Source organism: Salminus brasiliensis, chromosome 4 (genome assembly GCF_030463535.1).
Source record: "Salminus brasiliensis chromosome 4, fSalBra1.hap2, whole genome shotgun sequence".
NCBI lineage: Eukaryota > Metazoa > Chordata > Actinopteri > Characiformes > Bryconidae > Salminus > Salminus brasiliensis.
In genome coordinates this window covers 5,831,903-5,847,025 of record NC_132881.1, presented here as the reverse complement: position 1 = coordinate 5,847,025, position 15,123 = coordinate 5,831,903, and the positions used below count along the sequence as shown (strand labels likewise).

Below are 15,123 nucleotides of genomic sequence, written 5' to 3'. Positions count from 1 at the left end.
ATCTCTCTCTCTCTCTCTCTCTCTCTCTCTCTCTCTCTCTGTCTCTCTCTCTCTCTGTAGTTCTTACGGGTTGAGCAGGACAAGGAATGTAACATGGATTGTTCCGGAGCTCCGCGGAAGCCTCTGTGCGCATCAGACGGCCGGACCTTCTCCTCGCGCTGCGAGTTCCAGCGAGCCAAGTGTCGAGACCCCCAGCTGGAGGTCATCCGAGGGCCGTGCAAAGGTCAGAGTTGAGCAGCCGCGCCTGAGCTGTGCTCAGGTCACCCTACGACCCCTCTCGGGTCAGGGTTTAAATTCATCTATGGATAATTGATCCCCTGGGTTCTGGTCTTGCTCGAGACTAAAGAAAGCAGGAGTGCTTCCTTGACTTTGCACTTTCTGAAGTCTATCAGGAGCTGTTCCTATTAGAGTCAGGTCACAGAGGAAAGCTCTCAGGCCAAATGTTGTCTGGGGTCACTGTGTCCTTCAGAAGACCGTTAGAACTTTCTCCTGTCTTCTCTTTCCTTTCTCCTTCATTCATTTCTGTTTGACTTCTCTTCACTTTGTACTTCTTCTTGGCTCTTCGCTTCTTCTTTACTCTCTCCTTGTTTACTCTCTTATATTCTTGGCTCTTCGTTTCTTGGCTCTTCTCCTTTACTCTTCTTTCTTATCCTTTCTTCTTGTCTTAGCTCTTCGTTTCTCGGCTCTCCTTTTTACTTTCTCTCCTTGGCTTTTCTCTCTTCTCTTTTCTTTTTGGCTCTTCTCTCCTCCTGTACTTTCTTCTCTTCTCTTTTTTTCTCTGCTCTTTGTTTCTTGACTCTCTTCATCTCCTTTCTTCTCTATGTGACTTTTCTCTTCTCTCCTCTTCTCTTCTCAGCTCTTCTCTTCTTCATTACTCACTCTCTACTTCTCAGCTTTTCGGCTTGTTCACCTCTAATCTTTTCTTCTTGGCTCTTTTCTTCTTTCTTCTCTCATCTTTTCTTCTAGGCTCTTCTCTTCTTACTTCTCTTTTTTGGCTCTTCTCTCCTCCTGTACTTTCTTCTCTTCTCTTCTCTTCTCTTTTATTCTCTGCTCTTTGTTTTTTGGCTCTCCTCATCTCCTTTCTTCTGTTCTTCGCTTTTCTCCTCTTTTCTTCTTGGCTCTTTTCTTCTTCATGGCTCTCTTTTTGGCTTTTCGTTTCTTGGTTCTCCCCTTCTCTTCTCTTTTCTTCTCTTCTCTTTTCTTCTCTTCTGTTTTCTTCTCTTCTCGGCTCTTTGTTTCTCGGCTCTTTGTTTCTCGGCTCTCGCTTTCTCTGCTCTCCTCCTCTCCTTTCTTCTCTTCTTGGCTCTTCTCTTCCTAATTACTCTCTCTCTACTTCTCGGCCTTCTGGCTTGTTCACCTCTAATCTTTTCTTCTTTGCTCTTCTCTTCTTCATTACTCTCTCTCGTCTTCTCAGCGTTCCGTTTCTTGGTTCACCTCTAAATGTTTCCTCTTGGCTCTTCTCTTCTTTCTTCTCTTGTCTTCTCTTCTGGGCTCTTCTCTTCTTTCTTCTCTCATCTTTTCTTCTTGGCTCTTCTCTTCTAGGCTCTTCACTTCTTTCTTCATTTATCTTTTCTTTTAAGCTATTCTGTTTTCTTTTCATCTCTTCTTTTTTGTTCTCTTATCTTCTCTCCTCGTCTCTTCACTTCTTGTCTCTTCTCTACCTTTCTGTCTTTTTTCTCTTCTCTTCTCTTCTCTTCTCTTTTCTCTTCTTTTCTTATTTTTGCCTCTAGTCTCTTCTCTTTGCGTCTCTTCTCTACTTGTCTCTTCTCCTCTTATCTCATTTCCTTTACTCTCTTCTCCTCTCTTCTCTGCTGCTCTTCGCCTTCTCCTCCCTTCTCTTCTCATTTACTCTCTTCTCTTGTATGACTTCAGGCAGGTGTTGGGTTGTCATAGTAACTGCTGTGCCCCAGACAAACGGACATCTGGCGGTGGCGGCTAGACGAAGGAAACGAGAGAGAAGAAGAGAAAGCCAGAGGAGAAAAAAGAGCTGTAGAGAATGTCCTGCAAACTCTCTGCAATGCGTGGAAGCTTATGAAAGTGGTATTGTGCACATGGGCACTCTCACGCTCCTCTGCTCTGAGCTGAGTGCTCCTGTTAAGCCGGGAGGGGAGGGGGGGGGGCGGCGGTTGTACTGAGAGCGTAGTTGGCTAGGGGGGGGAGGTGGGGTGTGCTTCGGGTGCTGTGGGCAGTCGGTGGTCATCTCTATGGTACACGTTAAAAGAATTTTACCATCATGAACATTACATTAGACAACTCTTGTGTGAGCCAATGAGACTCATGTCTCATTGGCTATTGGATGTCTGTATCAAAGCTTTAATTGAGCCTGGAATTGAACGATCCGAGCTCAAATACAGTCTGAGACCTTCCTTTGCCTGAGCAGACAGTGTGCGATGTAACTGAATGCAATTCCAAATCGAACACACCCCAGTCAGGCAGCCAGAGATGTGTGAAGGGAGTGATCAGGTGGGGTAGATTGGGGTTGGATCCAATGTATCTGGGAAGGTAAGCTCCAAAATGCCATCTAAAAATACTTTAATGGAACTGTCAATGGAAGTGGTGCAAAAAGGTTGAGCATCACTTTACCCGGACGGTCCATTGTATTTACCTCGTACCTGCTCACCTGGCGGCCAAATAACAACCAGTTGAATATCTATGAATCTGTAGCTATAACTGTGACTGTGTATCGAATGTAACCCTGCACCTAAACCTACGCTAGAATCAACCCTCAGAGTGAAAGGCTAAGGTTAGGGTTAGGGAAAGGTTCGAATTAGGGTTAGGTGTTGTGCTTCATTCAGAAGACTCAGTTGAACGTCAGGTGAGCATCTACTAAGCATCTACAATGGGCTGTTTATTACAAGTCATTTTGGAGCATTTCTGTTGGTCCATTCATCATTAAATATTAAGACAAAGTAAAAAGGATTTGCTAGATTTTATTTATGTTAAAAAGATACTGAATATTTACACTAATAGACGCTTTGTTATGAATACATGTACATCTCTAATACACTATACACTATACACACACACACACACACACACACACACATATATATATGCATAAATAGGTCTGGACATGTCCAAACGTTTCACTGCAGGTTCTCTGTTCAGGTGAATTTGGAAGCTCAATGGAAGCTTCACTTCTTTGATTTTTCCACACTGAAGCTAACTTTGCACTCTCTCATTTTTTCTTCTCGTTGTCGTCACCGTTTTCCATCATTCCTCTGAGCATCCGAACGTCCAGCCGGAACCTTCCATAGGCCTGCGTGCTCTCACGCTCAGACAGGCTGAAAGAAAACAGCCCTCTCCATGTCTCTCAACTTCTCAGCCCTTTTTCTCTTTGTTCTTCCTGCTGTCTCTGCATCTGCATCTCTCTCTCTCTCTCTCTCTCTCTCTCTCTCTCTCTCTCTCGCTCTCTTTCGCAATTCAGTTTTGTAGAATTCAGTTAAGATCAGAGCAGAGTTTCACCAAAAGATGCTTTTTAATTGTTTAAGATGCTTTGTGAACCAGTGAGGACGCTCCTTACACTACAAAGCTTTTGGGGACCTGAGTTTCATTCAATTCAAATCAGCTGAATTCAGTTAATTCAGTTAAGTGCACTTTAGTTTAGTTGAGTTGAATTCAGTCAAAATCAGTTCATTTAATTCAAGTAAGTTCATTTAGTTCAAATGAACTCAAGTCAATTTATTTCAGTTAAGACTCAGTTATAGACTCAGTTTAATTAAATTCATTTAGAGTCAATACAAATAGAGTCAATTTGATTCAGTTCATTTAGAGTCAATACAAATAGAGTCAATTTGATTCAGTTCATTTAGAGTCAATGCAAATAGAGCCAATTTAATTCAGTTCATTTAGAGTCAATTCAAATAGAGTCAATTTAATTCAGTTCATTTAGAGTCAATACAAATAGAGACAATTTAATTTAGTTCATTTAGAGTCAGTTCAAATAGATTCAATTTAATTTACTTAATTTAAGATCAATACATATAGAGTCAGTTTAATTCAGATCATTTAGAGTCAATACAAATAGAGTCAATTTAATTCAGTTCATTTAGAGTACCTACACATTTAATGCTCCGTTTAAGTCAGTTTAATTCAGCTCAGTTAAGGTCAATACTAGTTGAGTTAGTTTAGTTAAGTCAAGTCAATGATTTCATTTTAGTTTTGTTTAATACAATTAAATTTCATTTTATTCAAATTCATTCAAGTTCAATTTAAATATATAATTCAATTCTAAGTCAATTGAATTCAGTACAGTTCAGTTCAACTGCATTAATTGAAATGAAATCCAATTCACATACATATGACTCAGTTAAGTGTTCAGTTAAGTGTAGTTCAGTTCACTTAAGGTCACAAGTCATGACTCAGTTCAGTTCAGGCCAATTCAATTTAGTACAATTCAATGCAGTCAGTTTGATTCGGTTTAGTTCAGAACTAACATTTAGATATTTAATGATATAAAGTCTTTGAATATGTCTCTCTCTCTCTCTCTCTCTCTCTCTCTCTCTCTTCTTTTTCTTCAATCTCTCTCTCTCGTCTTTGTATCTCCAGCTGTTTCTCCATCAGCCTGATGGTCTGCTCATTGCTGTCTCCTGATCTCAGTTCTCTCCTCCAGTGTTGCTATTTTTGCCCACATTTCGTCCCCTTTCAGACTGCCCCTCGTTCCTTCCCCCCCATCTGTCTTTCTCTTTCTGTGCGTTCAGCAGACTGGGCAGTGTGTCCCACAGAAGAGGTGCCACCTCACCACCAGTCTGAGGGTATAATACAGTATTTGCTCAGTGGAGAAAATGAGTGTGTCATTGCTGAAATTGAATTTTGAAGCTGGTGGAGCTTCGTTCTGTGGCTTTGTGCGTCCCAGCCAGAACCAACTCTCAGAATCCAGCTCCCCCTTTACCTCAGAGGTCGTCTGCTCTCGCCTGGACTCGTCTGGGGCTCTGGTCAGCTCACTTAGAGAGCCAGTTTAACCCTTGCACGTCCTCAGAGTCATTTTGCGAAGTGTTTGAATTGCACAGCATAATCAGTTAACCGTGCACTGCAACGTCTAGAGAAACTGACCCAGAATCAGGACTGCTCACAGCAGAGGGGGGAAAGGAACACCCCGTCCACCAGCCTGGACTGCTGACGCGAGACATAATTGTTGTAGGCCCCAAACTGTGACCCAGCCAGTCTACATTTCTACAGTCTTTAAGTGTCCAGTGTTGGTGAGCCTCTGTTCGCTGCAGCCTCAGCTTTCTGTTCTTGGCTGAAAGAAATGAAACCTGGTGTGATATTCTTCTGCTTCTTCTGCTGCTGTAGCCCTTTCATGTCAGCTAAAACCAGTCTGACCATTCTCTGTTGACTTCTCTCATCAACAAGGCACTGGATGTTTCTCCCACCGTCTGTAACTCCCCCTAGCACTAGCAATGCTCCTGACACTAGCAATGCTCCTCTGATACAAGTAAAGCAAGCCTTCGCCTCTTTTTAAACTGCCGGGCAGACAACACGCTCGGCCTCCAGCTCCACCGCACCAGCTAACAGACGCCCTGTGCCGGCCAACATAACTTTAACAGTCCATCTGGAGATTGTGCTCTCTCAGACTCCGGCCGCTGATGGCAAAGTGGAATGGCTCGGCATTCAAACTCATGACCCCCAGGTCATATAGGTAGCACATTAGACAGCTGAGACACTGGAAGCCCTGGGTGTTTTTCCTTTATTTCAATAAACTCTAGAGACTGCAGTGCTGAAAATCCCAGGAGACTCTTATTTCGGAAATGTTTTCCAAGATACGGGCCCTTTAATGAAGAAGTGTGTATGTGTGTGTGTGTATGTGTGTGCGTGTGTGAGAGAGAGAGATGACTCTAATGAGAGAAAGCTGTTGGTGCTCTTCCCAGCCACGTATATATTGACAACTTCCGAAACATCTTGAGTTATACGCCTCCGCCTTTCTCATGCATACACACACACACATACACACACACACATTTACACACTTCATAAGTTACCAAATAACAACCGGAGGATTTCTTTTTCCTGAATTCATTTCCACAGTTTCTCTCCTCCTTCTGGAAAAAGGGCATGTGCCACATCAGTCACATGGCAAAACCAGAGACAATCTGCCCGTCTGCTTCCATTCAGCCTTTCTCGAAATGCGATTGCTGTTAAATGGATCAGCTTAATACGATTTGCAGGATTTCGTCACAGTGCCTAGAATTCTAGATGAATGACGGTTAAGAGACGACGACTTTAAGCAGTCGAGGCAAAAACTGGGGGGAGAGGCCAGGGGGGTGGAGTCAGGGAGTGGCCAGCGGCGTCCAATAGGCCCCTGACGTCATACGTCTTTCTAAGTTAGCCTCATGTCTATATTAGGCTCTAAGCTGGATTTTTGAATAGTAGAAATAGTTTTTTTTAAATTACAGAATTGTTAATGAGTGGGAATGCTAATGTTGCTACATGCTGTAAGCAGGCTGCTTATGAAATGACACTCATAAAAAACTGCTGCTTATAATGTACTGTGCTACTGCCAAAGCTACGTAACTCAACCTCATTTGACAAAGCTTACTGTTTTTTGTGGTAAGGATGACAGCATAAGCATGCATGTAGCAAAATGTACGTACAATAGGGCAAACATACAGTGTTTTGGAACACTATTGTTTACCACAGGACGCGATAGCAGTGTTTTTCACGAAACAAAAATTGATCAAGACACTCCTGGTTTTCCACTCAGAAATCCAGCTAAGAGCTAGACCTGCTAGTATTGTTATGACACCAACTACAGAACTGCAACGTGACATCCGTGGTCTTTATCACACTAGCATAGGCTTAGCCATTGTTGTGATAGCAGGAGTGGGCCATTGTAGCAATTGGCCAGATAAGTGCTCCAGTAAAGATCAGATCTTGTCTATGAATGTTATTGGAAGAGCCTGTTAGCCTGCAAGTTACTCCAATGACCTGTTCTCTTCATGTTGTGATTGATAAAGGGTTGATTTCCCAAGTGGAGGTAGTAAACCTAGTCCTTAGTCTTAGTCTCATCTGAGAAACTAGCACATGGAGTGCAGTATTGGTGTGAAATACCATACAATACAGTCTTCCATTATACAACCTAATCTAAAGAACGCTGTCAGGGCGCTTTCTTCACAGTTTTGTAAAGCGTTCATCTTATCTGATTGTCTCTTACCTGTGTCCCTACTTTAGATACGTCCAGATGTGTGGCTGAGAAGAAGTACACAGAGCAGCAGGCCAAGAAACTATTCCCACAGGTCTTCGTACCTGTCTGCAACCCAGACGGCACTTACAGTGAGGTGAGGTATTAAGCATTAACGCTGTGGTTAAACGCTGTTGCTGGATTTTGAAGGAATGGTTCAGCAAAAAAACTCATTCTCATAGTTTAGTGCTGGGGTAGCCTATGGGTAGCCTAATGGGGAACCACAAGGTTTTGTCCACGGGTTTCATGCTGGCCCCACATATGGATGCCCACCATCAGACCTAGATGGGACCCATGTGAGATTATGGTGGGCTGTAACCATGATGAGGCCCATTTGGGAAGGCCAGCTGAGTCCCAGTAGCAACACATGTAACATGTTAACCCCACATAAGCACATAAGTCAATGTATTTAATTTTACACAGCTTTGTTACACAGCTTTTTTTTTTTTACTAAGAACGAACAGTAAGTGTCAACTATGCAGACCACGGTAAGACCTATTTGCAAAGGTTTTAGTTTTGGTACTGGTATAAAACAACAATGCAGAAGTTAGCTTCTAATTTGCTTGCTTCTCCTTAAAATTTTCCATTCCACCATAACAAGTGCACCATTTCATGTGAAACAGAAAGAAGCTAACTTCAGCTTAATCAGAAAAAGACAACCTTTATAGACCCTCTATGTTTTTGGACCTGCTGGAGCTTCAAATTCAAATGCATCGCTGCTAACAATACTAATGCTAGTGATTGGAGGGTCTAGGAAATAAGACAGAGCTTGGGATTGGTCAGACAACTGACTGAGACAACTTCGTAGCTCCAGGGCTGAACTGCAGTAGCAGGATTTGTTTTGGCTGATCGACTATATTGTCGCAAGTAGAAAATTGTGCGAATCTACACCAGTCCTTTGAGTCCGGGTCTAAATCGATCTCGTTTAGCTATGCACTCCTGCTGTGTAGTCTAATTGACAATAAAGTTCTCTTTGACTTTGACAATGGGGTTTTGCAACGGACAATTCATGTCCATTTGGTTGATTCTTTATCCAGACTCATGATTTCCCATGATTATATTGTAACATGTGTTGAACTGTGCTAGACTATTGTCTTTGCGGCCTGTCCTTTATGGCCCCACCTGTTATACACTTTAGCAACAATTTGATTACCTTGGCCATCACAGCAGCAGCGTAACTCTTGCTTCAAGCATCCCTTGAGCGTGTGTGTGGTCAAACATTTCCAAAAAGCTGGACACAGTGTCCAATGAAAAGAAAAATGACCTAGGCTTCTGAGTATAAACGTAATTAACCCCTCTCTCACTCTTTCTTTCTCTACTGATCTCAGGTACAATGCCACAGCTACACCGGCTACTGCTGGTGCGTGACGCCCAACGGCAGACCCATCAGCGGCTCAGCTGTAGCCAATAAGAAGCCTCGATGCCAGGGTAAGTCTCTTTACCTTGACCGTTGATTGTTCGTTGTTTACAAGAGACAAACTTTGGAGTTTTTCGTACTCCAGATCAAACTAGCTCAGGGGCAAAGCAGGTTGTGTGCTCGGGTTTATGGCGTTTTGGATTTGTTCATAATGAAGAAAGCACAACTTGCGCTTTCCCCCATTGACCCTCTTTATATGAGTGTATTAACAGCTCATGTATCTGCCCAGTTGTATTGTGTCCGCTGACCTCACCTCAGTCTGTTATTATAGGAAACAAGTAGCCCAGTAGCAACACATCTGGTAACATGATTGCCTTGGCAACTTGCTGGAGATTATATTATGCACTCCAATGAACTCTATGTACCCAACAAGCATGAAACACAGGCAGAGCTGCCAGCTGAACGATGGCCCAAAACCTGTAGCAGTGACCCACAGACTTTTTTTATTAATGGATTTAAAATCTGTGCTGGTGGGGAAACATTATTTGAGGTTTTCATTTTTGGGTGAAAAGGTAATACTCTCGACAAAGGTCCAAGCATGCGGTATGACTAGTTGTGAAAGGAAAAGTCTATAAGCATTTACACAATATTCCCTTTAGGCTGACCGTAATCAATCAGCCAAGACAAGTTTGGGGCCTGAATATAGCCTGCAAATGTACCTAAGAAATAAGGGAAGCTTATTAGCTTGATCACACACTTGCCTCCAACCATACTGAGATATTAGCTCATTTTAAACAGACTTGCTTACGTGGTTTCTGACGCAGTACTACACACTGTTACCTATAAACGTGGCTGTTAGCTACATTAGCTTCAGACCAAGCCAACACAGGTCACCAAAGTTGCACTGCTGGATGGCACTGATTGAACTGCATTGACTGAGTTCAGGGTCCGCAGATTGCTCGGGCCTGAACAGTAGGAAGGAAGAACACAGGCCTTCTGGAGCTCTGAAGCTTAAAACCGCTAGCAGCAAGCAGCCCCGGTCTGGAGCCCAGCGGGGGTGTTGAGCAACAGCAAAAAGCTTAATCCTCCAGAGAGCTAGTATAAGAAAGCCTTCCAAAACTCTCACATAACCAAAGCCACCTGCCCCCTTCTCAGCCTCCCACCCCGGGGCAACTTCAGACAGGGACAGGGCGATAATACCCTGAAGACTGTCACCATGGGCCATGCGTGCCCAGAGCATGATTTGCGCGCTCGGCTTTGCGCAACCGCGGCAGCCTTAGTAAAAGGGGCCAATTAGATAGCTATTTTAATTGCACATGTGAGGACTTAATCAGTACAACATGGAGGAGCATCGGGAAACAGCTGTGCGCTCAGGCAGCTTTCCAGCATAGTGCGCGTTTTGCGCCAGCATGGTGTCATATATGCTTTCCCGCAGATCGGCGATGGAGTTAGCCATTGGCATTGATGTTGGCACATCAAAAATATGGGCACGTGAAGCGATTATGCTAGCTCTTTTAGTCTTTTGGTGTTGTTATTCCTGTAGCTCATTCTGGGAATTTCAGATGTACACAGTGTACTCCAAATGTAGGCGATCATCAGGCAACACATCTTTAGTGGGCGAAGTTCTGGACTGTACTGGAGCATGAAGCGAATTAAGCGAACATGAGAAAAGTAATGGAAGCTCTAAGCCATCTCCCAGTTCAATGCAGACTGTGTGGCGAAAGGTTTTAGCCTTTTAAATAATCTGAAATTGAAGACTTCTTCTTAAGTTGTGTACGTGAGCAACGAAGCTAAGGTAGCGTCTTCTATTAGCATCAAGAAATGTACACGCCTAAATCACCAGCTTGCTTAAACTGCACTGAATCATAAATCATTCTTAAATACACTTGCTTGTAAGTTATACTGATACTGAATTTTAAAGGTAAAGGTAAAAAAGGTAAAGGTGCACGTATTTGTCACTGTACAGTGTACACTGTACAGCGAAATGTGTCCTCCGCATTTAACCCATCTGGTAGTGAACACACACTCACACACACACATGTGTTAGGGGCAGTGAGTACACACACACACCCAGAGCGGTGGGCAGCCAACTCCAGCGCCCGGGGAGCAGAGAGGGTAAAGGGCCTTGCTCAAGGGCCCAACAGTGGCAGCTTGCCGAGCCCGGGAATTGAACCCACAACCCTGTTATCGATATCCCGGCGCTGTTTTAATTCAATCTCTAAAGTTTTCTTAATTAGTTTTGAACCAGAGATATAAGTAGTTAGTCCCCCAACAACAGCCGTCTCCAATATCGGCCATTTTTACGAAGTGCACATTTCCACTCTCTCTCTTTGCCAACCACTAAAACATAAAAAAACGTAAGCTCCCGCCTTAGAGAGACATTTGAACCTTATTCTTGCAAAGTATCACATCTAAAACAATACTTAAACATCTCGAACAACGCTGTAATCGTTTTTGCACACTATGCAGAAGTGGCCAATATTGGGGCAGGCCTCCGTTAGGGGACTGCTAACAAGTAATGGAAGCTCATAGCCATCTGTGGCTAAAACATCGGCCATTAAACTGCACTTAGTTGTTAAGTAAGCTGAAATAGACTAGCCTGCAATACGTCTGACCTCAAGTTCACTACTTGTCTAGCTAACATTTTCTTCTTCAGTTTTGCACTGTGGAGCTATGAGGCTAAAGTAGTAAACAAGTAGGTTAATGGAGGCTCAAATGACACACCAAATCATCTACCAGCCTCAAACTGCATTAAAGTTACATTAAAGACCCTGTTTCACTGTTTCTAACACTCTGCTAGCTAACAAATGGAGAAAGGTGTGGACAGTTGAACATATAGAGTTCAAGATGGCTGCTACTTCTGTGTTCAGCTATGTATTGTAGAGTACTGCCAGTGTTTGAAACCACATAAGCAAGTCTACTCCAAATGACTGAAAGTGTTAAGATTTAGGCTAATTGCTCAGGTATACACTTCCATTCCATTAAATGTTAAAGGACAATAAAATACTAATTCTGTAATAATAATAATAATAATAATAATAATAATAATAATAATTCTCTAGCGCCAAATGTAGTCCATCGGCCAAGACCTCTTTGGTGTCTGCAGTTTGCTTCTTTGGGGCTAATGGAGTTAATACTCTTAGTTAGTATAGTAAAAACTGCCAGCCTAAGTATTACCCTGCTGAAAAACAAACTGGTTGACCTAAGCTAAGCTTAACTCAACTGAGCTGGTTGACCTTAATGACAGACTAATAATTAGCATAGGGTATTTGCCTGGTCCAGCAGGTTGACCAGCTTACTGTTATCTGTGATGTACTATATACTCTAAAAATGGACAGAATCAGTCAGATAGCTACAAATTAGTAGACAAAATGATGTCAAATGCCAATTTCTGTTACTTGTTAGCTGTGTTAGCCTTGTAGCTCCAATGCAAAAGAAATGACACTTCTGTTCTGGCTAATCGACTTCATTTGGTGAGTTTCTGCAGATCTATCCTTTTAAAATCTCCTTGTGATGCTCATAAGTACCCTGTTGTTTGCATGTTATTTCCAGGCTCGAAGCTTGAGAAGGTCACCCCCAGAGAGCCTGGAAAAACAGGTACATACCTATAGAGAACCTTTTTTTTTTATCCCAGAAGTATCTACATATTGGTTTTGGTGTGTTTCTGTGTGTGCAAAAGTGATTGTTTTATCCTATTTCCTATGAGCTAACCCTCATTCCCATGATGCTATAATGGACCTTTGCCATTGATGGCATCAAACCCTACATGTTAAAGTCATCAAAATGAAAAGTGTTCTAATAATCCATCTTTTCTTACAGCCACTGACAGTTCCCTCTAATGCCATCACTTTACTTTCCAGATGAAGAATTCAGTGACTTACTAACTGCACTGGTTTTCTTTTAGGTCTTCTTCTCATGTTGGGCAGGGGCCTGTACATTAGTGGTATATTAGACATACACTGGCAGCCAAAAGCAATTGTTCAAATGTGTTTTTTTTAAATGATCACTGATTATATTATGTAAAACACTCATTCTTCACTGCACACATTGGTCACTGCTGTCCACACAACTTACAACATAATGGTTGAACTTCTCCACACCTTTCCCAGCACAGTCCCACAAGCTCTCAGTAGGGCTTAGATCTGATGATTTTTGACCAAATGTCACATGAACTCTAGAACAGCTGCTTAACATCAGTGAATTACACATGTTCATCTGAGCAGTTCCTTCTGAGTGCCAGTGTGTTGTAGCTATATTTTAGAATCTACTGACAACAATAACAATACATTTCATTTTCATAGGAGGTTCCTGTCTCAGCCTGTCTTTATTCCCTCCATGTTTTACTCTCCTTCATGCACAGCAGGGCGGATGGTTTATTTTAGTTCTATTGTAAATGGGTTGTGTGTTTATGAAATGTAGCTTTGTCTTTTTGTTAAAGCACAAATCTAAACTTTGCCTGAACCCTCCTGCGGAAAGCTCATTAGCGCTAGTGATTAGCTGCTCTGTCTCACTAATCAGAATCAGAGCCTTTTTTAATCATCAAGTGCAAAACCTAGAGCTGTAGGCAAGTTCAAGCCAAATCCGAGACTTTGGACTAGTCACAAACAAGTCGAAATAGAGAACCCCAAAAAATCCTGTTCGAGACCAAGCCTTAACAGGTCTCTTAATTCTACCAATCCAAACTTCTTAAAACTGTATAGTCTAAAAAAAGTCTGAATACAAGTCTAAGCACAAGTACTTTTACATTTTCATTTAAGATTAAAATACGGTCGAGTAGAAGTACTATTGAGACCAAGACAAGTCTGAGTGCAAATACTATCGGTACTAAAAGACACATTTGAGTACAAGTACTATAGAGACCAAGACATGCGTGAGTATAAATATTATTAAGATCCAGACACATTTCAGTACAGGTACTTTAAAGACCAAGACACATTTGAGTACAGGTACTTTTAAGATCCAGACACATTTGAGTACAGGTTATTTTTTAGATCCAGACAAATTTGAGCACAGGTACTTTTAAGATCCAGACACATTTGAGTACAGGTACTTTAAAGACCAAGACACATTTGAGTACAGGTACTTTTAAGATCCAGACACATTTGAGTACAGGTTATTTTTTAGATCCAGACATATTTGAGGACAGGTACTTTTAAGATCCAGACACATTTGAGGTCAGGTACTTTTAAGATCCAGACACATTTGAGTACAGTTACTTTTAAGATCAAGACACATTTGAGTACAGTTACTTTTAAGATCAAGACACATTTGAGTACAGGTACTTTAAAGACCAAGACACATTTGAGGTCAGGTACTTTAAAGACCAAGACACATTTGAGTACAGTTACTTTTAAGATCAAGACACATTAGAGTACAGGTTCACTTCACTTCACTCTTCAAGAATCAGCTAAACAACCTCGACATGTAATAAAGTGCCATAGCAAATCAGGCTAATATCCATTCCCTTCTAACGGCAGTTAGCTGTTCTTTTTCCTGTAAAGCAAAGCAAGCTGGTAATAATGAAAACCGAGTGAGCACGAGAAGGTTACTCTTCAAAGAATTCCACCGAGACCATCCGGAAAAACAGTAATAACTTCATTCCATGACAATGGTCAGGGTTTGGTCTTTTCTTTTTTTTTTCATTTCCGTGTAGCTCAGGGCTGGTAAACAGTTACCCAAATATGTTACCCCTTGAATGTTTCCCCCTGAGGTCCACCCATGACATGTGTGTGGGTTTCTGTGCCCAAAACATTCATATTTCTTCTTAACAAGGCTAATTTGGAACCTCTTAATGGGACATCAGAAAAACAGCGGCCCTAGCAGTGCTCCACTCAACATGTTTTTAAAATTGGGTGTTAGTAGCACCTAAATCACATGACTAGAACCACTATTCCCTTCCCTCCTTCTTTTCTTCCCCTTATTGATGTTTTTTTCACTTTCCAGCCTCATTTCCTCGATGCAGTCTGTTCTCCACAAAACTCTTGTTCTCTCTTGGCCGGGCAACGTGCAAAAAGTTAATTATCGATGCCATGAACGTCTAGCTTACTCTCGTAATCGTAGTTTCCTTGCAAATCTTCTCCATTCTAAACGCAGATGAGACTGCTGGATTTGTCGTGGAGTCGCAGACCCCGACCGACGAGGAAGGTAAGTGGCGCTTATCTTTTTATTTATTCTTTTCAGTCTTGTTCATCTTCCTTAATAACATTTCATCTAAAGACTGAAATTTAAATAATACCTACGCAATCAGCCAAAACATTATGACCTGCTGGCCTGCTGAGCCTTCCATGAGCCACCAAAACAGCTCCTTCTACAAGACCTCTGAAGGCCCCCTGTGGTTCCTGACACCAGGACTTTGTAAACGATGCATATGTACCCCGCCGTCCTTGGGATGTTAAAGAAAACATGACTCAGCAGACCAGGTGACCTTCTTCCACTGCTTCATGGTCCAGTTCTGAAGCTTACGGGTCTATTTTAGGATAGGGATCAGCATGGGCACTGTGCTGACTCTGACTCTACATTGCCCCAAACATATCAGGGTAGGATACGCTGTGCTGTGACACATTCCTCCCGTAAACCTTTCCATGACTCT

The 15,123-nt window shown here is 42.2% G+C and overlaps 1 protein-coding gene across 2 annotated transcripts in view; it reads left to right on the top strand.

The window, feature by feature from the left end:
• The window catches only part of smoc2 (SPARC related modular calcium binding 2), a 55,876-nt gene that overhangs the window by 13,488 nt on the left and 27,265 nt on the right, over nucleotides 1-15,123 (top strand). Inside the window, exons 2-6 of one of the 2 annotated variants that reach the window (XM_072676783.1) lie at nucleotides 61-223; nucleotides 7,168-7,274; nucleotides 8,506-8,605; nucleotides 12,087-12,131; nucleotides 14,628-14,678. In XM_072676783.1, coding sequence (XP_072532884.1) covers nucleotides 61-223; nucleotides 7,168-7,274; nucleotides 8,506-8,605; nucleotides 12,087-12,131; nucleotides 14,628-14,678 — 466 coding nt within the window. Of the gene's footprint in view, nucleotides 1-60; nucleotides 224-7,167; nucleotides 7,275-8,505; nucleotides 8,606-12,086; nucleotides 12,132-14,594; nucleotides 14,679-15,123 lie in introns of both variants that reach the window. The other variant, XM_072676781.1, reaches the window with a different exon arrangement.